This window comes from Marmota flaviventris, chromosome 14 (assembly GCF_047511675.1).
Source record: "Marmota flaviventris isolate mMarFla1 chromosome 14, mMarFla1.hap1, whole genome shotgun sequence".
Lineage (NCBI taxonomy): Eukaryota > Metazoa > Chordata > Mammalia > Rodentia > Sciuridae > Marmota > Marmota flaviventris.
The window spans coordinates 34,323,556-34,344,521 of NC_092511.1; the positions used below are offsets into that span (position 1 = coordinate 34,323,556).

Genomic DNA, 20,966 nt, shown 5'->3' on the forward strand with positions numbered 1-20,966 from the left:
GGCATGTGAGGCCTGTCCTTGGCAGGTGTGCCCAGCAATGAAGGTGGGGGGGCCTGGGGGCTCCCACTCAGCCCTGTCCTGCCACCACCCAGCAGGAAGTGGAAGGCAGCCTGGCAGTCATTTCCGGGTTTTGAAAGCAGTTTTTAAACTTAAAAGAGGCCTGCTCAGAGGGACGGCCTTTCCTCTGGAGGTGTTGGTAGGTGAACCCACACCCCATACAGACACACCTCCACACCACAACAGACGCACAGACCCAAACACAGCCTACCAACAGCTCCTCACTCCCCACAGGCTCAATACCTCCCACTGACAGCTACACACAGGCACACCCAAACCCACAGCAACAAACTCACACACGTGCACCTACCCACACATATACACACACCCCTGCATACAGTCCCCAAGCCCCCGTCCTCTTTTAATATTTATTTTTTAGATGGACACAATACCTTTATTTTATTTAGTTATTTTTATGTGGTGCTGAGGATTGAACCCAGGGCCTTGCATGTGCTAGATGAGTGCTCTACTTCTGAGCCACAACCCCAATCCCCCCCACTCCTTTTTTTTTGATACCAGGGATTGAACCCAGGAGTGCTCTACAACTAAGCCACACCCCTGCCCTTTTAATTTTTTATTCTGAGCCAGGGTCTTACTAAGTTGCCGAGGCTGGACTCCAACTTTTGATCCTCCTGCCTCAGTCTCTTCAGTAGCTGGGGATCATAGGTGTGTGGCACTGTGAACGGCTCAACTCCCACATCACAACAAACACACCACACCATGACCCAAACACATATGAGCACCCACAGACCCCCACACCCCAATACCTACTCATACAAGACACACTAATACTCACAGATCCACACACACATACAGACCCTGAACCCACAGATCCTCACACCGCACAGACCCCACACACATCAACACCTATACACAGAAACACAGATCCACCCACCATCCTTCCTGCATACACTACACACAACGGGCCACTCAGTGTTTTTCTTGAACACCTGCACACAGCCACACTGCAAACACTGGGCACCCACATGACAAGCACCCAGATACACACAAACACACCTCCCGCAACAGCCCTCTCCAGAGACACATCCCTGCACACACACACACACACACACACACAAATACACTCGTGCAGGGTCCAGCCTACTGCTGGGAGAGGTTGATGCAGTGGCTTCCAGCGCCCGCCTCCTTCCTGCAGGTCTCTCCTCCCCGCAGGGCCAGGGCCCGCTTGGGAAAGGCCTGTCTGGCCACCAGGCCCTGGCCCCGCCCCGCGCTCCCCGCTTGTCCCCCTCCCCCTGGCCCAGCCTGCCGCTCCGAGCTGCTGCCAGTGCCCCATGGCCTCAGCTCTGAACGCTTCCCCCACCCCGCCCCGGAGTGGACAAGAAATAAAAATACTGGGAAATGAGGTGACAATGGAGAGTGGTTCTGGGTCCCTGCTGGGAGGTAAGTCTGACCAGCCTCAGCCCCGCAGCTGGGCAGCCTCTAAGGCCTGTGCAGAGACCCAACTTCCGGTTTCTGGTAAGAGTCTACCCTCAAAAGCAAAACTGGAGCACAGCGGGTGCCCGGGAAGGTTCCTTTCCAAGTGCGCCCTGGGGCCGGGTGCTTGTTCCTCCTTGCACATGCGCACCCTGCGATCTTTCTGCGACCTCCAGGCAGATTTCAACCCTGAGTGCCCTCGTGCTGGGGCGGACCTGGCAGGCAGGACCTACGCCTGCTGGCCTTTCCTGCACCCGGAGCCCACCAGGCCTGGCTCTTATCCTGGTTCCTGAGCCACCGCAGGGCTCACAATCCTCCATCTATTCCCATGGGACAGTGCACAGCTTTGGCCTCTCAATGGCTTTTTTGTATGTTTTTTTTTTTTTTTTCTTCCTTTTACACATCTAGCAGGAGATTCAGACAGCGTGAGGGGTGGAAAATATGTACACGCGCGCGTCCTTTCTCTGAAATAATTAAGAAGGTGGCGCACACCAATTGGGCAGCTTAAAAAAACACCTTCGTCTTCCAACAGCCGGTAGGAAATGCCACTGTGAAGTCGCTGACCACCGTCACTTCCTGGGCTCCTTCTCACAAATGACCTGGATCTTGACTCAGCCTTGGAGCCAGTCAGTTTTAGTTCCACTCTCCAGTCCCTGATGGGAATGCTGGTTTGTCCTTACTTGCAAGTTTTATTTCTACTTCCTGAATTTACAAGAAAACCGTCCTGTGGGTGATGAAGCCCTACTAGAGCTGTGTTTGCTGTTAATTCCAGCCGCTGCAGAAGGACAATGACCAGTACCCTCCATTGATATGCAGTGAGAGGAGATTTCTGAATGATCCCCCTAGATTTCCACGCTCCACTGGGTGTAAAATACAAAACTTCAGATCCTAGCAGCTGGCCTTTCAAACAGACCAATTTTTAAAAACGAATGGACCTTAGCCAATAAGAAATCTAACATTGCAGCTCATCAGAAGTACTTGTTCAGAAAAAGAAGCCTGGGAGTGAAGTGGTAACAAGGCCTTTGAAATGTAGCTTGGCCTAAACAGCACCACATTTTAGAAGTTTCCTCCCCATTGCACATTCTTGATGGTGGAGAGGCCAGTGAGCTGCAGGGTCTTCACCCAGTCTGAGCCCTCTTTGGTCCCAGGCTTCCCCTCCCCTCCCCTGCCGCTGAGGCCCAGCATCTGGGAGAACTTTGAAACTGCTCCCCTTCCCCTTTGGCAGCGTGGGCCAAGCACCAAAACGCTCCAGTGAACACCAGCGCCATCATCCTTAACGCGAAACAGCTGCCTAGGCCTGGCGCATCCACCAGACGCCCCCACCCCTCCTTGCTCAGCTGTGAGTCACAAGAGACCTTGGCTAGTGCAGAGCCAGCGAGAGGGGATGCACGCGGGAGGGGATTGGTTGATAGAGCCCAGCTGTTGATAAGGCATATTGCTAAATGTCTTACCTACTTTGGAAAAAGTGTCTGATTTCTGTGTGTGAGCCTGCGGGGGAGGGGGTCGAGAAGAAAAAACATGATTTATGAACTTGAGTTTGTTTTTAAAATGATTGTTTTAGAGTGAGTAGGAAAAAAAAACCAACTGGAGTCACCATAGTAAAAGTTGTGTTCAACTGTTTAGAAAACCAGCAGGAAAACTGATGCAGTCTTTCTTTTTTTCTAGAGGCCTGGGTTGAATTTGCTTTCTGGCCTCTTTATAATCATCCAAAGCCCAGACACTAATTCCTTTTGCATAAATAACTCCTATTTGCTCATTCCCAGAGGAAGTTGTCTGCATAAACAAACACCATCCAGCTAGAAGTTTAACCTGCCTAATCTTCCCTCGCCTCCTCTCTCAACAAGGACACAACTGGGCTTTCCAAAGTCCAGGCAAAGCCTCAGTTCTCCAAGCCAGGCCTAAACTGCACTTCTAGCTCAGCACTCTAAGGCCCTTTGGGCCACCAGCGGGCAGGAGTCCCAGAGAAAAATCAGACCTTCAGCTGCCACTGCAGCCATGTGATCCTCAGGGTGACTCACAGGCGGGCCACACCCCTTGAGGTCTCCCGCCAGGCCCTGCCACTAGCCAGTTAGCCAACACTGGGATGCATCTTATTACTAGGGAACAGCTAACTAATGCCCTTGACAGTCCAAATAACATTTTTTTTTTTTTTCAGCTGAAAGGACTTGCTATAAAATAAATACACATACAAGTAAATGTAGGCTCTTTGAGCCCTGCCAGCTGCCCACATCCTCTCCCCACCCTCTCCACCTGGGTGACTGCCTGACAAGACCATGAAGCTAGACACTTCTGTTTAAAAAAGAAAGCTGCTTTACACATTTTTTTTCTTTTCCCAAAGATTTTATTGGGGGAAAACTACAAAACATTTACAGTACAATGTTTACAGTCACAATTTGTAGTGAACTGATTCCCCAAAATATATTACAACTCAAGTTGACTTATCTTGTTACATTCAAAAACCTACTTCTGTCAAAGTAGTCCAGAGAGTACATACATAGTGCTCCAACTGTACCTACATACAAACTAAGCTACTACTCATTCATCCGATGTCCAGGAAAGCTTGGGAGACATTCCTGCCTTTCTATACCAAAAAAAAAAAAAAAAAAGTACAAGTTTTGGAATTTTCTGTAATTAAACAAGGCATATCATGTACTACATACCATTTCAGCACTAAGAGGTGGCCTCTTCACTTTATAGCTATATAAAAAAAAGTGGTAAAAATATTCTCCTTTTGTGCAGTTGAACCCATCCTACATTCAAATTCTCTCAAGCACTAATAAACAAAATACTTATTTGGTTGAGGAAGATTTAAGGCAAGTTTGGGCCCTTCTGAAGGCACTGTGAGACTACCCCCCCATTATTGCTACATGTCTTTATACCCAAGAGTATGTCACAGTAGAACTGGTGGAATCAGCAAATACATTTTTTTTTTTGCTAGTTTATAAAGTTGGAATTAGAAAAGTATGCCACATGTAAGCCTGATTGCAAAGTATGTGGCCATTCTTTTTTTTTTTTTTCCTTTAAAGTTGGATAGGCTACAACCATTTTACATTCTAAGAAAACTCATAAGATATTCCTCAAACTACTTCCACAGCATCAAGATAGATTTCTGTAAAGAAATCATGCAATCTTTCGAAATTTACGTAAACAAGGAAAGAAATTAATGAAATAAATATTACATACAATCTCTTAAATTAAGATTTTTTTTACTCATTTACAATAAAATAACCAAGTGAAGTTACAAAAGGCATATATTACTGTGAAAAGAACATACACTCCACATTTTGCCGATTAATAATGGCAATCATAATTTAACATAATAAAAGAATATATATCTATTGCTTTTCATCATACTTGATAAATACAGTATGAACAAAATTTTCAATGTATACTTTTCACAAGATAATAAATAAGTTAAATAGTTTTTTTTTTTCATATTGAGTTGTGGTGCAGTGGTGCGAATCAACTCAAAACAGCTAAAAATTCAGCAGTTATTCCCCAACAATTACAAACTAAGCTCTGCCCAAGGCTTCCAGAGAGCAGACAAAAATGGTCCTAAACTAAACTTCCACTAAGTGGTGGTAATGAAACCAGTATGAAACTTTGGAATGCAAGGGTCTGTCCCCCTCCCCCAGAAAAACCTATGGGGCTGAGGGCTACTATCAAGGCATATTCTTGGCAGAATAATGAATTCTAAAAGCTTATAGTTTAGCAAGGTGGTGGCTGGCTGGTTTGTTTACACTGGTCTGAGATAATTAAGAACTTCTTTCAAGATAGGAAGTTCCCACATCTGGACTCTAACTAATGCTTTTCAAGTGAAGAGCTGGAATGGTGGTTGATAGCTGCTGGTGCTGGGCTGATTTTTCCTAGAGTCCCAAATTCATTGGAGACCTAAAAAAGTTTTAAGTGTTTGGTTTTTTTGTTCTTATTCGCATCACAACTGCCCTGTTGTGAATATTTTGTTCATCAATACAAAAAGTTCGTTGGCATTTTTTGCTCAACAAGAATGAAACTTTGTAATAATAATAATAAAAATAATAATAATAAACAAGGGAAAACCGAAAAGGGAGGGGGGATCCCTCCCAGCACAGAGTTCGAGTCCAAGTGCTCGGTGGGGCCTGCAAGTCTTCCTGTGGCTTTGTCATCTCACCCCGAGCCCCCACAGGGGGAAGAGATGGCGAGGGCGCCTCCAACACCCCAGAACGGTCTTTCCCCTCCTCTTCTCACTGGCGCCCTCTTGCCTCAGTCGTCGGAGATGGAGAGGCGGCTGAAGATGGGCAGCCGGCGGCCCGGGTCGAGGCTGGGGGACTCGGAGCCGCTGAGGCTGCCGGAGCTCAGGGAGCCGCTCAAGTAGCTGTCGCGGTCCGACAGCGAGTCCGGGGGGCTGGGGGGCGCGTCGAACACCGGCGAGTCGGACAGGCGGCGCGGCAGCTGGAAGCTGAAGGGCGGCGAGGGCGGCGCAGCCGCACTGGCAGGGAGGGGCGCGCTGGGCGCCGGGGGCTGCGCGGGGGGCGCCAGGCCCTGCTGCTGGCTCCGGTAGTAGGCGGCGGCCGCGGCGGCGAAGTTGTGGGTCTGGATGGCCAGCGGCGTGATGAGGCTGCTCAGCTCCGGGCCGAAGGCGAAGGCGTTGTTGGCACAGGAAGCCGAGCAGGCGGCGCACGGGGCTCCGGGCGCAAGCAAGTCCTCGGCGCCCCCGGTGCCATAGAGCAGCGCAGCTGCGGCTGCAGCCGCTGCCGAGGCGCAGCACGTCGGGGCGCCGGAGGGCGTGGAGGCCGCAGAGGCCGAGGAGCAGGAGGAGGCGGAGGAGGAGCAGGATGAGGCAGAAGAGCAGGAGGGCGGCGGAGGCGTGCGCGATGTAGGGCTGTCGAGCAGCAGGGGCGACTCAAGGCCCCCAGGGGGCTGGTGGTGGCCGGATGGGAAGCCAGAGAAGCTGAGGCTGTGGTGCAGCTTGGGCCGCGGCTCCCGCTGGAAGCCCAGGTGCAGCGCCTCGCGGGCACCAAAGGTGCGCAAGTCCCCTGAGGCGCCCCCTGAAGGCGCAGGCCTCCGCTCGTCCGCGTTGTGGATGAAGTGGCAGCGCGGCCCATAGGGGCAGAAGCCGATGGTGTGGAAGGTGCGGCATAGCTCCGTTTTGTACTTGGGGTGCCGTGTCAGGCTGCGCAGCTCGTGGAAACCGTGCGCGAACTGGCACTTCTCCCCATACTTGCACGTGCCGCTCTCCTCGAAGGGTCGGCACAGCTCCGTCTTGTAGCGCGTGGAATTGATCTGTGAACCGCCGCCTCCCTTTTGCTGCTGCTGCAGGTGCAGGAGGTGCTGGCTGCGCTCGCCGTTCTCACTGAACGAGCGGTCCCGGAATTTGTTCTCCTTGTTGAGTAGCGCCGCGCCGCCGCCTCCCCCCGACGGCTCCTTGAGGGGGCCGTAGGAGGCCGGGCCGCCCGCTGCCGTGTTGCCGCAGCTGCTGCCGTTAGCGGCGCCCGGGAACTTGGGCGAGCAGCTGCCCGGGCTGGGCGCGGGGTGGGCGAGCGCGTGCAGGTTGCTGGCCGAGTGCCGTCGGAGGAAGCCGGGCGTGAAGCTCGAGCTGGGGGCAGCGGCCACTGGCGTCCCCACGGCCTTCTTGTCCAGCATGTTGTTCAGATTGAGGTTGGCCAGGGATTTCTCCGTCTGCCAGGGGGGAGCGGGCAAGGGGTGAAAATCGGAAGGGGAGAAGTGCTGGGGCTGCAGATTAATTAACTCCCAGCCTGGATTCCTCCCTCCATTCCCCCCACCCTGCGGATTTCGACTTTGCTTACACCCGTACACGCGCAAAAGAAACCAAGAGTGGAGGACGCCCACCTGGGCCGCGCTGGGTTTCGACATGTGATCCTCGGCCCATGGGCCGCTGGGGTGGGGTGGGCGGCGCAAACACTGTCCGGGAAGCCCTGGGCAGCGTGGCCGCGGCCGGCTCCGGAGAAACTAAACAGCTACAGCCTCTCCCTTCTTCCCTTCCGCCCTCCTTGCGCCTTCTCCCCGCCCACAAGGCGCTAGCACACACTACTGCAAACTCCAGGATTTTTCCCAACCCGAAAAGTCAAGGTGGAAAAGGTCCTCCAAAAGCCGAGGTCGGAAAGCAAAGTCTGGGAACTTGAGGCTCTTCTGCCTCCCTTCCTCCCTCCCCGCTCCCCCGCGTACCTTGCACAAGAAGTCGATATCGTAGAAGGCCGACAGAAGTGTGGTCGACATGTTTCTGGGTCCTGTAATGGTCGGAGCTGCAGGCAGGGTGGTTGGGAGGAGCCCTCGGGGCGGCGCGGCCGAGCTCGAGCCACGACGAATAACGGGCGAGGGGCGGGGAGGGACCGAAAGTTTGCTGGGGTCCGAGAAGAGAGGGAGAAGGAAGCAGCGTGGACTGGGCAGAGGGTGCCCTGGAGTGCGGAGTGGGGGGGAAAGGAAAAGAAGCAAAGAGCGCTCCTTGGCGCCCCGGGGTGCCCGGCCCGCCCCCCCGCGCGGAGCCGACGGCAGCTCGCGGACTGCTGGAACTCCGCGGCCCGCGAGCGCGCGCCCTATATAGAGCCCAGGCGTGCAGCGGCGGCGGGGCGGGCGCGCCGGGGGAGGGGACAGAACGATGACCCCGCCGGGGTCTCCAAGCAACGCCGCCCGCCGGCTGGCGGACGTCAAGCGCCTTCCTGGCCTCCTATTGGTCGCCGCCAATTTTTTTCCTCCGAGGGAGGGGGCGGGGAGGCCTCGGGGCGGGGCAGGCTGCCCGGGCGCCGGGGCGGCGTGCAGAGCTCGGCCCAGTTGGGTTCTGCTGGGTGGTGGCGGGAAGATACTTCTCTCTCCGCCTCTGGGGTTTCAGTGTTGGAAAGCCCCAGCACGTTCAATGTGGCCGGGGTTCTGCAATTCTGGACGTGTCTTTCCCCGCCCGATCCTGTTAGGCTGACTCGCGCAGCTTTTATCTAGACCCTCGGTTTTGTACTGGGCGCGGGAATTGCAAAATGCAAGAATATTGCAACCGTCCGCCTGGCCTGGCGGGTTGGCGAAGGGTGCCCCGGACAAGGGGCAGGGGCTTTGGGCTTGAGTCCCTTAGGTGGCAGCTCGGGCCTGGCTGCACGTGGAGACTCTGTGGGGGTGGGGGCAGGAGCGGCCACGCGGGCGGCTGCCACGGCAGTCTAGGAGTCCGGGCCCGTTTCTCCGCCCCTCTCCCCGCCCAAGCTCTGTAAACAGGGCTTGAGAGCCCTGGCCTGCTGGGCTGGGCTGAGTGTCTGAGGACAAGGCGCTGGCTTTGCTAATCACATCACAAGACCTTGAGCCTGGGCCAAAGGCGCGGAGTGGCGCGGGGCGTCCGGGGCGGGGGAGCCGACTCAGAGGACAGGAGGAAAGCTGGGACAGCAGTACAGGCATGGAAGCGACTTCCTCTACCCCTTCAGTCTGCGGGTCGGCTTGGTGTTTCCTAACCGTCTCGGGGATTGGGGTACAGCTGCCGGCCAAGGCTTCCTGCCCAGCGTAGCCTTGACCTGTCGCGCCTTCCAAGTCCTCACTCTCCCCGGCCGTGGGGGTCACAGTGCTCCGCCTTAGCTCTGTGCGGTCTGCAGAATTCCACAGCGGCAGCTCCGCGGCCCAGGTGGGGACACCCAGTGTTGCCTACCCGCAGCCCAAGAGCTTGCTCTGGGAAATGTGCTTTGCCAATCGGCCCCCGCTCCACACCCGAGACGGAGCGGACACCCCCACCTAGCGCCCAGCGAGGCTAAAGCCGCCAATAGCCCTTCTCTGACGATCTGGAATCTGATCCAGGGCACTTTTCAGTACCAGCTGCCCCAAAGCTGGAGACTGGCCCATGAATTCACCCACTTAGGCCTGTCTAAGCTGAACGGTCCAGGACCTGCCAGGGAAGGAACCTTGACCCACAGCCCCTTCCTAAATTGACCTTTCTAGTCTGCTTGTACACCGTCCATTCTGCCGGTTAGTTATCCTGGGATGGAAGGAGGCCTGTCACTCAAGGAACAGGAGTCCCATGTGCTTGTCCCACCTCTGTAATCCCCTACTGCTCAAGGAGCTGGAGTCCAGGCAGGACTGGGAGGACTTTAGAATCAGAAATGTAGGGTTGGAGTTCAGGCCTTGTCCCTAGTATCCATTGAATGGTCCATTGAATCACATAATCTCTTTGGTACTTAGGTTTCCTTACTTGTAAAACAAAGATAAAAAAGATAAAATTCTTTCTTTACTCATCCCTCACCTTTGTCAAAGTGCAAATGTGATATCTGTAAAGGTGTATAAAAGACTCAAAAGTACAAGCTATCTTACGTATTAAAACAGATGGACAAAGCATGCCAATAGAAAAAGCCAGGCCTTGGCTACCACTAGATGGATGAAGGTCTATAGAAACATGAGTACAGAGCCAGGGGCCACCCAAATCTTGGAACCTAGAGCTCAGCACCAAGAGTAGGAAGTGACAATTGGCAGAGGTGACTTCTTCACTCTTTGCACCCATGCTGCACTGGCCTCTAGACAAGGGTGAGCTGCTTCTTTATTCTTTGTTGAAATGACCACAAGCATAAGAGTTTGAGAGCCCAAGAGTAGTCTTCAAGGTTTCTCTGGGAAATGATCAGGAACGTGTGGAGCAGCCAGTTAATTCCCTAGCTACTGATATCAGGTTAATGACAAGATTTCAGATACAAAACCAGTGGAAACATCTGTCCCTCCAGCCCTCCCAGACTGGCCATAGCCAGCCAAGATAAAAATCTGATAATTCCCAGTCAACAGTGATGAGAACACCCACTGTGTAGACCTGGTAGGATTCTAGAGATAACATGTAAACATGTTCTGATACATGCTGTGGTACAGAGTACCTGCTAGTGTGAAATATTTTTACTATTACATAACTGCTTTTATTTCATTTCAAATAAGGAAAGGAGGAGTGCTCTCCTCTGCCAACAAGCTGGGCTTTGTTGGGTCCCTCTCAGAATTATTCTCCCATGGTCATCACCAAATTACCCCAGCAATCCCTGACTTCAAACCAACTCGGCCTTAGAACAAAAAAGAAGTATTAGGTTGGCAACTCTCCATCAGGTGTGGGCTACATAGATGCCTAACTAGGTAATTAATTCAGGATCACAAAAACCACATTTGGGGCTGAATGGCTGCAAAACCAACCAGGGAATTTCCTGTTCTCTTCAGGATAGAACTTTGGATATGGAATTGACTTCTTTACTCGTCTTCCTGCAGAGCCCTTTCTCCATGCTTCTAGCAGGGCTTTTTTAGGGTTGGATAGTTTTCTCTCAGAGAAACAAATTACACTTGAAAGCGCTGCTCTTCTGCCATAAGAAATGGCCATATTGAACTCTTTCCTCTCTAACCTGTGCCTTTAGACCTTCAATAAAATTCTGTGACGACTCCCCTGAAAAGTATTTTTAAAAATTCACAGGCCCTAAAAGTTTATATACTATGATTCAAACTAAGGTGGATGGGGCTGTGATCTCAAGATAACCGTGGGTAACACTTACTCTGAAAGTGTAAATTAAAAATGGCAAGCCCATCAAGATAGGAGACCAGCAGCAAAATGTATGCAAGAGTGCCACCTGCTGGGTATCTGAGGAAGAGGACTGGGCTGGGATTGGAAAGGCAGAAAACCTTTAAGGTTTCTAGATTAAATCATTGAAATGGATAGTGTCTGCTGGCATCTTAAATGAGAATCTTGTTACTGCCACCAAGCACATGATAGTAAACAGTGTAAGCATAAAAATGGAAAAATCATTTGGTTTGGCTCTCCTTTCCCTGTGTTCCTTCTAACAACCAAACTACAGGCTTTCACAGGGTGGCAAAATCAGGTTCCCTAACATTAGCACATATTTTGGGGAAAGATAGAAGGGACTCTCTACGACTCTTTTAATAATTAGGATGGAATGTGTACCACTTCAGGACTTACACGTACAGATAATAAAAATAAATTATTTGCAGGAGGTTGATCCTTTCTTAATTCTCTCAGGATCCAACATTTGGAACATCTTTTTGTTTTGTTAAAATGGAATAAAATTTAGAAATCTGACCAAATGGGCTATTTTCCAACTAATCCATCCCTACATACAGTACTCCCCCCCCCCCAAAAAAAAAAGAAAAAACAAAAAGGAGGGGGGAGTTATGTGTATATTAGAACTCAATTCTATGTAGTCAATTCACATAGAGGGCGGCTATGGCTGGACATTAGCAGTCCTGGGGGACAGAAAAGGCTAATTCAGGCCTGCAGGTGGCCTGCACCTGGGGACAGAATAAATATTCAGTGTGGTAGCCTCACTTCCTACAGTAGCTGCAATAAACTAGGCTGCCTTGAATGAGTGAACTGAAGAAAAATCTCCCCTGTAGGAAATGACAGAAACCTAGACTTACAGCCATGGGGGAGGTATGAAGGGAAAACAGTTGAATTTGTTTGACGTGTTTCTGCAAGCCCAGACTCACGGAAATGGGGCAGGCATGAAGGGAAAATAGTTGAATTCATGTTTGACATGTTTCTTGCAGATTTAGAGGAATACTGGGGATTGAACCTAGGGCCTTATGCGTGCTAGGCAAGCACTTTACACTAAGCTACATACCCCAGCCCTTAAAAAAAAAAGTTATTCTTTTATTTTTATTTTGAGATAGGGTCTTGCTAAATTGCTGAGGCTGGCTTCAAACTTGCCATCCTCCTGCCTCTGCCTCCAGAGTGGCTGGGTGAGCACCAATGTACCCAGAGGCAAAAGCTGCTTCTGTTCTTAGGAGTTAGCTGACTGGCTTCTGCAGGAAGGATTGTGGCTCTGAGCACAAGGGGGCTTCTCCTTCCTTTCCTTCCAGAAAGGCCAGCAGCCTCAGGCCAGCTAATGTCCTTTCTTCCTGAATGCGCAGTCTGGTGAACTCCACTGTCTTCAAAAACTCAGCAGTGGGTGGAAGTTCTCTGAAGAGCTGAGAGAGGTGGTGGCGCTGCTCTGACACTGTCCTCTGCAGGTGACATAGCCTCTCAGAGCTAGAGGGAGGCCACCTAGACTTGCAAAGATGGAAGAGGTGTCTGCAGAGGTATTTCACAAAAGTTAGGGTCTCAGCCCAAAAGTTGACTTCTGCTTTTTCAAACAGGTAGTCTTCTTCCTCCTGTATCAAATGAAAACACCCAAAGTCAACCTTACGGGGAACGTTGATGAATCCCAGTCAGACCAAGCAGTGCCCTGCCAGATACAAGAGGTATGTCCCTTCTCCCACCCGACAGAGGGCCCACTCCCACCTGTCAACACCCACACCCTCACCACTTGCAGCCTTGAAGGTCACTGTCTATTTTCACTCCTTGTACTTCTCTACCACAGAGGAATTTTCCCCCCAGACTTAATGTGACCTTTGATAAAGATGTGTTTGTAGTTCAAAGCCAAGATATTTTGGGGGCCTGATGCTGCTGAAAAGGAGACCTCCACAAGGGAGTAGGCCCTAGACCTTAAGGAACATGGAGAAATCAGAAGAGGGAGGAAGGTACCTCTTAGCTGCAGACAAAAGGACAAGGAATTACCAAGCTCAAGGCAGCAGCCTCTGAGTATGAGACCTGATTTCTAAAATGCTGCAGATTTTCAAGGTCATTTTATCACAAACACTTTATCACGGTCTCCACATTTCCCGTAAACAGGCTGCTTTTTGAACTCTTGGCCTGCTGTGGATGCCAAATTGGCCAGCAGAGTCAGACACTGGTGTCTGATGAATCTCCGTTCTCAGGATACTTTTACTGCGTGGCTGGGTCCTCAGTTTCCCACCTGAATCTGCACCACGCCCCCACCCACTAGGTGAATATTTTCTTTAAGCAGCAAGTTCCCTGGAAGGACCCCTAATTCTCTGGAAATGCTTCACCCCTAGATCTAACTGTGAGGAGCCCCACACTAACTCCAAGGCTGACTAATAAGCATGATTCATAATTATACTCTCAGCATCCAAGTAACTTCTTTCAAAGTTCCCTCACCAGCTTTCCAGAAGGCTTGCCACTGGAATGCCAAGAGTGAGTGCGGGAGTGTTCCCAGTGCCCCCAGCAGCACCAGCAGGCAATCTCCAGATCCGTCCCTGCTCTGCGTTCAGCATTCAGAAGCACACTTCAGCAGCCAGCTCACTAGGCCCATTGAGCCTCTTAGCGCCAGTGGGTTTAGGACACGCAGGTCCACCTCCCGGTGCCCTCAGTCCCAAGGATTACCTGGTTTGTGCTCTCTACACAGCTCACAAGGTCATCACCCTCTCCTAATAGCCATCCCAGCAGGATGGGAAGTCCAGGAACCAGCTGGTCCCACTGCTGAAGCAGGTCACACAGGACAGCCAAGGCCAAGGTGAGAGCTATGGAGGCATCCACCTGGCAGAAGGCAAATTCTGCAGAGATGGGAGGAGAGAGCAATGAATGAACTGTTCGGGGCCACCATGGGGGATCCTTCAGGACTCTGAGAACATGAAGGGTCTCAGACAAAATCCCTGCCATCAGCTGGGCAAGGGAGTGGGTAGATGTGAATCCCCTCCTGAGTCCTACTGTCTACACTGCTAGAATGAGCCATAGTTGTACCCTGGCATCTCATGCCCCTATTCCCATGTGGACAGAATTAGTTCCACCTGCAGAACTAGACATTTCTATAAACAGATGGCTGTGTTCCAATAAAACTTGTTTATAGACATTGAAATATGAATTTCATGTGTGACAAAATATTATTCTTTTGATCTTTTTCAACTATTTAAAAATGTAAAAACCAGCCAGGTACAGTGATGCACGCCTATAATCCCACCTATTTGGGAAGTTGAGGCAGGAAGATAACAAGTTCAAGGCCAGCACAAACAACTTAACAAGACCGTGTCTCAAAATAAAAATAAAAAGGGGGCTATAGCTCAGTGATGGTAGAGTACCTCTGGGGTCAATTCCTTGTACTGTAAACAAAAAAGAAGAAAAAAAAGTAAAAACCATATATAGTTCAGGGGCCATTCAAAATCAGGTTATGGGTTTGATTTCACTCATAGTTTGCTGCTGTTTTGGAGTGAATTTGTGTTTCAGACCCTTGACTTCCTGGTTTCCTGAGGTGCTGAAAGAGTAGAATGGGGTGTAGAAGGAGGAAGTGAGGTCCCTTGTGAAAACCATCGCTTACTTCACAGTTTGACCTCAGATAGTCCTAAATATGGAGTTGCAGGAGGCCGAATGTTGACACTTCCTCCAAGTCTGCCTCTCCTGTCCCCCACTTGACAGTGGGCTCTGCAGATCCCTCCCATACCAATACCTGCCTTTCAGTCCAGACCTAAGCTCTTCCAGATCCACACTTCCAATCTTAGCACACAGTCCTGCCTCTGACCATCTGGCCTCCAACTAGACCTGCTCAGCACACAGGGAGAAAGCTGAGAGTTGGAGTATAGAATAGATGAAGGCTTCCCCAGGGTATTGAACCAGGCTTACTGAGGTGGCCCTACCATGGGCCTATGATGTGTCAGGCCCTGATCAAGTGCTTGGTCTTCAATCCTTCCAACACCTATGTTGTTTTGTTGGTACTGGAGATTGAACCCAGGGATGCTTGACCAGTGAATGCTAGCTACATCCCTACCCCTTTCTGAAACAAGGTCTTGCCCAGGCTGGCCTCGAACTTGGAATCCTCCTGCCTCAGCCTCCCAATTAGCTGGGATTACAGGTGTGCACTATTGCATGTGTGTGTGTGTGTGTGTGTGTGAAAACACACACACAGAGAGAGAGAGAGAGGTAGGTATGGATATTGAAGCTAGGGCCTTGTGCATGCTAGTCAAGTGTTTACCACTGAGCCACATCACCAGCCCCCAACATCTATAAACTGGGTATTAACATCTTTGCTTCACAGATGAGAAAGCAGGGTTCAGACAGGGTAACCCACTTGTGCAGCCATAGAACGCCAAGTGGCTATAAAGAAATCAGAATGGATAACAAGTTTCACGGAGCATGCAAAGCACAGACTTGGAGGATCCACATCAACATTCCAGAGATGCAGGTTTTTATGGTGAGATAAACAGAGTGGGTGACCATCAGGCAGGCTCAGGACTACTTAGAATTCACAGAGCAGAGCCTAGATTCATGGAGGCAGCTAAAAGGATGGATATCACTGTCCTCAGAGCCCTTTAGTGGTCTTTCTCCACGTTTCTTGCTCTGCAGCAATCCCTGGAAACAGGATTTAAACTGGGAAATAGGAAAACAGGAAGGAGGGGGTGGGGAAGAGGGGGCAAAAATGCATTTTGGCTGTAGGTTTGAGCCATGTGTTGGTCAGCCTTTTCCTACAATCTAATCTCCATTTTGATCTCTAGCTGATGGCCTGTGTAGTTTTCAACGGGTTGAGAATCTGCATGGAGAGGACCTCTTTCAGACCTCTAAAGAACTAAAACTAGAGTTCAATAGAGAGCAGATGCTGAAAACATACCTGCTTATGGCTATGGATACAAGAAAATCTTTTCTTTTTTTTTTGGCACTTGGAGTTGAACCCAGGGGCGCTTAACCATTGAGCCACAACCCCAGCCCTTTTTTTATATTTTATTTAGAGGCAGGATCTTGCTGAGTTGCTTAGGGCCTCACTAAGATGCCGAAGCTGGCTTTGAACTCACGATCCTCCTGCCTCAGCCTCCCAGGTTGCTGGATTACAGGCGTGCGCCATGGCGCCTGGCAGGAAATCTTTCCTTTATCCCACTTGATTTAGTTTCAGCACTGGCATGGAGACTGGCACAAAGAAGGCATTCAATAAATAGTAACTGGTATTATTCTTGATAATAAGAATGCTTTTCTCCTACTGGATCTTCACTTGCTTCTACTGCCCCATCCCTATTTAGCCAGGGAGGAAGTGCTGATATGGGCAGGCTGGGAGCAGGTGCAAGTATGTATTGTTGGCGGTGGTGCTGCGTGAATCCACCTCAAGGCACAAACTACCCCTACCTATCCTGCAGGAAGGCGAGGGGAGAGCTGTCCTACCCAGACACGATGAAGGTGTATTTGCCTTGATCACTTTTAGTCATTAAAAAAAAAAAAAACAGCCGTCAGCTGGGGGCTGTATTCTGAAAAAAGTCCACAGTATTGTGGAACCAGCAGTAGGTCAGCTGATTTTGAGATCTTCCAGAAAATTCTACCCTCTGACTCACCCCTCCCACACTTTCCTCCCCCCCCTCTTAAGGCAAGGACTGAAAGCTCTTCAGGGAAAAAAAAAAAAAAGTTTCACACACCAGAAAAATCAGTGCCTGCAACTCAGGCGACATTCCCACTGGGTACAGAAGGAACACATAACGGTGACCAGAAATGCCACCAGGAAGGCCAGGCTGCCACGCTAGCCCCTCTTGACAGGACAGACAGCGTTCTTCACCATTTTGTCATAAATCGTGTGTAGGGAGGGGCAGGAGAAGGCAGCTGGGGTGATGGTGCCGAAGTGGATTAAAATTAGCCAAGCACAACCATGCAAGAGGAGGAGGGAATGAGGTGGGACTGGTTGGCTTGAGATCACCTGCTTGAAGGGCCAGGTGCATCCCACAAGTTTCCTTGTTTACAGCCTTGCCCAGGACTAAGACAGCTCAGTAGAATAGCCTAGACCTCTATTGGCAAGTGCCCTGTGAAGGGAGGTGAAGAGGAGGGCGAGGGACTTTCACTTACACATGCACTCCCCCAGAGAAACAAAACAAGCAGCCAAGCAACACGTGTGTTTCAAGAATTGGCTACGGTGGGGCGTGGTGGCACACTCCTGTAATCCCGACGGCTCCGGAGGCTGAGACAAGAGGATCACAAGTTTAGAGCCAGTCTCAGCAAAAGCAAGTCCCTAATCAACTCAGTGAGACCCTGTCTCTAAATAAAATACAAAAAAATGGCTGGGGATGTGGCTCAGTACCCCACCCCACCCCACCCTCCCACAAAAAAAACCTCAAAAAAACAAAGAATTGGCTATGTGTCCAAAATAGCCAAAACAATCCAGGAAAAAAATGGAGGCTTCACACATTTCCTGATTTCAAAACTTACCACAAAGCTTTGGGAATCAAGAAAGTATAGTGTTGTTTTTGTTTTGTTTCAGTGTGGTGCTGGGAATCAAACCCAGGGTCTTGAGCATTCTAAGCATGCTCTTCACCAGCACCCCAGCTTGACAGTGTCGCATCAGCAGGGGGATGGACAGTACAGATGAACAGAATGGAGAGGACAGACATGTAGATCAATGGAACAGAGAGTCCAGAAGCAAATTCACATTTACAAATAATGTTTTGTTTTTTTTAATTACTGGGGATTTAAAGTGGGCTCAGTTGGTAGAGTGCTTGCCTTGCATGAACAAGGCCCTGGGTTCAATCCTTAGCACCACAAAAAAAGGAAGAAAGGATTAAACCAGGGGCACTCTAGCACTGAGCTACACCCCCCAGCCCTTTGTAAAGTTTTTATTTTGATTCGGGGTCTTGCTAAGTTGCCCAGGTTGGCCTCAAACTTGCAGTCTTCCTGTTTCAACCTATCGGCTTGGTCAACTGATTTCTGACAAGGGTGCCAAAATAAGTGAATTAGGGGAGATCACTTTTTTTAACCAGTGGTGCTGGGACACTGGATATGTACAAAAAATGATGCTGGCCTGGTGCAGTGGCGCACACCTGTAATCCCAGCGACTCAGGAGGCTGAGGCAGGAGGAGTGCAATTGACCTACAGTCCTGCTAGCAAGTCGTCAGTCTCAAAAAATAAAAAGGACAGGAGCACCTCGGGGACAGAGCTCTTGCCCAGTGTGCGTGAGGTCCTATGTTCAATCCCCAGTACTGCAGGGGGGAGAACATCTGATTCTAAGGACATGTGGAGATGCTCTTAGACTAAGGCCATTGGTCAGGTCTCCTTCCCAATCCTTCCCAAGGGAGGTCAAGTCAGCACAGTCAACGGTGAGAGAGTGGTGATGGGCTGAATCCTCTCTGCCCCCAGCTCTGGAGAATCCCAATTTAGTGGAAAATCCCTAGCTTCAGGGTCTGGCCAGGGAGTAGGGTGGCCCTGCCAGCACCATGCACCCATCAGTCCAAGCTTTTATCTACCCACTGTATTTACTGGTCATCTGCTGTGTGGGGATACTGTGAGAAACAGAAGGAAAATCCTGGTCCCTTTCCTCAGAGAGTGAACAATTTAGTCAGAGGCACGCTGACACATAGGAAGTGTCAGGAAACAGTTCAAGATGGTGCGTGACAGAGACTAATTATACCATTAGGAGTGGTAATGAAAGGACAGAAAAGGAAACAAAAACGAAAACAAACTCAAGAAGTGGGAGAAGGAGGAGGCAGTGCTTCATGGAGGGGACACAGCCTGGCAGGGTACTGGAGGCCCAGCACAGCCCAGAGGTCCCGCAGCAAGGACACGGGATCTGCACATGGAGAGGAGTATTTGCGGGGCGGGGCTGCTGGCTGGGGGCGCGGACAGGCTGGGGCAGGCCTGGAGGCAAAGAGGGATCAAATCTGAGCATCACTCTGCCTGCTTCTTCGTCAGCAGAGTATCTTAGGTTTCAGTGGGACCTTTCCAGACGACCCCGTAATTTCTAGTCTACTCCGTAGGCTTTCTCACTTCCCCTGGGCAGGGCACGAACTTGCATTTTAATTAGCCATGGAAAACAAGCCTCTATTAGTTCCCCCTCCTAAGGATGTGGAAGCCCTTCTGTCCCCACTTCCCCTGCCCTTCACCCTTGAAGCCCAGGGTTGTCTGATGGGGTCCTCAGGGCTAGGGTCCAGAGCTAGATTCCCAGGCAGCCCACCAGGGAATGCACTTCATGTCTGTACCATGAAATGCCCGTCGCAACCTCAAAAAGAGCTCCCAGATGACCCATCCTAGAGACAAATGGCCCAGAAGAAGTTTGGTATCCTCAGTGGAGAAGGGTGGCCCTTCCGGCTTCCAAGAACTCAGCAGAAAGTTGGGGTGGGGGACTGTGTGTGGAGGGGATGGGTATTGGTCTTTGTTCTTTATCTGAATATTTTAAAAATGTCATCAGAGAATGTCTGTGCCAGTCAGAGGTCTCAAGGGCAGCCCCAGTCTCAGCATGCAGTGGGCCAAGTGCCCGGGTGTGCTGTACGAGGACTAGGCTCACCCACTTGATGCCGAAGTCTGTCCCTGGACGACAGCAAGCTCTCTCCCACTTCCCTCCTGGCTATGGTGTTAAGTGCCCAAGGGAACTCAAGACTTCAACTGGCCCAGGTAGACCCTCTTCCTCCTTCTTTTTGGATTTTAAGCACTGAAATCCACTATTTAAAATAAAGGGCATGAAAGGCAGAACCCAACCAAACACACAAGGTTTCTCAGACCTCAAGGGACCCATTAGAAACATGCAGACAGGGGAACAATAGAATTGTTTGGTCTTCATACAAGTTTGGTACAGTTCATATGTTTGTCTGTTTTCAAAATTAGAAAATTTCTTATAAAAATCCACATTTATGCTATTTTTTCTTTCAGTTCTGGGAATTGAACCCAGGACCATCCTAGGCAAATGCTCTGCCACTGAGCTATACCTCCAGCCCTCAGCACCTTTTCAAATTTCAGAATGTTAGTCTAGTGTCCCTAGGTCTGTGCAGAGCAGAGCAGTGGCCGTGCCCTACAGCAGGTAGATGCACATTCAGTCTGGGAGGCCTACTTCTTGCCACCTCATTATACGCAGGTTTGTTCCTTTTCTTGGTCCCTTGAACTTGCGAGTTTGTGACCCCTACTCAAGGGTACTGAGGAAGGCGTCTGCTCTGCACCAGCCCCTTATCTTGATAGAGGAGAACACTGAGACCCTCACCAGGTCCTCCCTGCCAGCCCCTGCCCTCTCCCTCCAACTTTCTGGACTGGTTTATAGGCACCTCACCTCACCCCACCCTACCGCCGTCTAGCACCATAACAGCCCCTTCATTAAAGTCTCTTGCGGTGAGCAGCCTAGCAGGCGGGTGGATGAAACTCAGCATTCCCCAGGAAGGGGAGGCCAGGCCTTCACCTGGGCCAGATACGGAGAAGCTCATCTCTTTGCCTTCCTTTTCTTGGAAGGTGTCCTGTAGCTCACCCATCCCCAACAGCCCCTGGGTAGAGAGGTGAGGTGCAGCCACTTCTGCCAAACAGCTTGCTACCAAGCCCTTTCTGTGCAGAGGTGGGAATGTGTTTCCCAGTCTGAGGGAGGAGATTAAAAACACTATCATTTGAAACTTTAAAAATATTTTGGAAAAAAACCCTTTCAACTATTAGGAAATTTGCTTTTTCTTCATTTTCTTAGTTATTTTCAAATGGAACAAATGGCCTAGGTTCTGGAAAGTTCCTGTAGGCCTAGCTCCCAAAGGATGAGATTCCCCACAGATGTGGTTATATGCCATAAAATCTGTGCCTGTCTGATGTCAACATTTTTCCTGATTATGAAACCAGAACTACCCTAGAAATCCTTTGTTTTCATTTTAAAGACAAGATCATTTAAATTTTTTAAGTTAAAATAACTATAATTCAAAAAATGTGGGTCTACCTCAAATCACTGAGTAAGTAAATATATTTTTTTTCTAACTGATTTCAAAAATGGATACAGCCAATATGAACGAAAACA

The 20,966-nt window shown here is 50.2% G+C and overlaps 2 protein-coding genes and 1 long non-coding RNA gene across 4 annotated transcripts in view; 1 reads left to right on the forward strand and 2 right to left on the reverse strand.

Annotated features, from left to right (window-relative positions):
• The first annotated feature begins 1,334 nt into the window (after positions 1 to 1,334).
• Positions 1,335 to 14,123, forward strand: LOC114091787 (uncharacterized). Of its 2 annotated transcripts, XR_011704335.1 has the most exons (3): positions 1,335 to 1,458; positions 12,559 to 12,663; positions 13,668 to 14,123. It is a non-coding gene; the product is annotated as an uncharacterized lncRNA (long non-coding RNA). The 2 variants fall into 2 exon arrangements; XR_003582553.3 differs by lacking the exon at positions 1,335 to 1,458 and having other exon boundaries at positions 12,455 to 12,663.
• Positions 3,810 to 8,002, reverse strand: Zfp36l2 (ZFP36 ring finger protein like 2). Its single transcript, XM_027934273.2, has 2 exons — positions 7,657 to 8,002; positions 3,810 to 7,149 (listed from the first exon to the last, which is right to left on the reverse strand). The coding sequence occupies exons 1-2, from the start codon at positions 7,705 to 7,707 to the stop codon at positions 5,734 to 5,736; spliced, it is 1,467 nt and encodes a 488-aa protein (XP_027790074.2). The 5' UTR covers positions 7,708 to 8,002; the 3' UTR covers positions 3,810 to 5,733.
• Thada (THADA armadillo repeat containing) overlaps positions 12,053 to 20,966 on the reverse strand; it is a 310,445-nt gene continuing 301,531 nt past the window's right edge. The window contains exons 37-38 of the mRNA XM_027934275.2: positions 13,646 to 13,815; positions 12,053 to 12,573 (exon numbers count right to left, since the gene is read on the reverse strand). Of these exons, the coding sequence (XP_027790076.2) occupies positions 12,211 to 12,573; positions 13,646 to 13,815 (533 nt within the window). The 3' untranslated portion in view covers positions 12,053 to 12,210. The remainder of the gene's footprint in view (positions 12,574 to 13,645; positions 13,816 to 20,966) is intronic.

Coding starts and splice junctions, on each gene's coding strand:
- Zfp36l2 (XM_027934273.2), bottom strand. CDS start 7,707: ATGTCGACCACACTTCTGTCGGCCTTCTACGATATCGACTTCTTGTGC. Junction 7,150..7,656: donor ATATCGACTTCTTGTGCAAG/GTACGCGGGGGA, acceptor CCCCCCTGGCAG/ACGGAGAAATCCCTGGCCAA.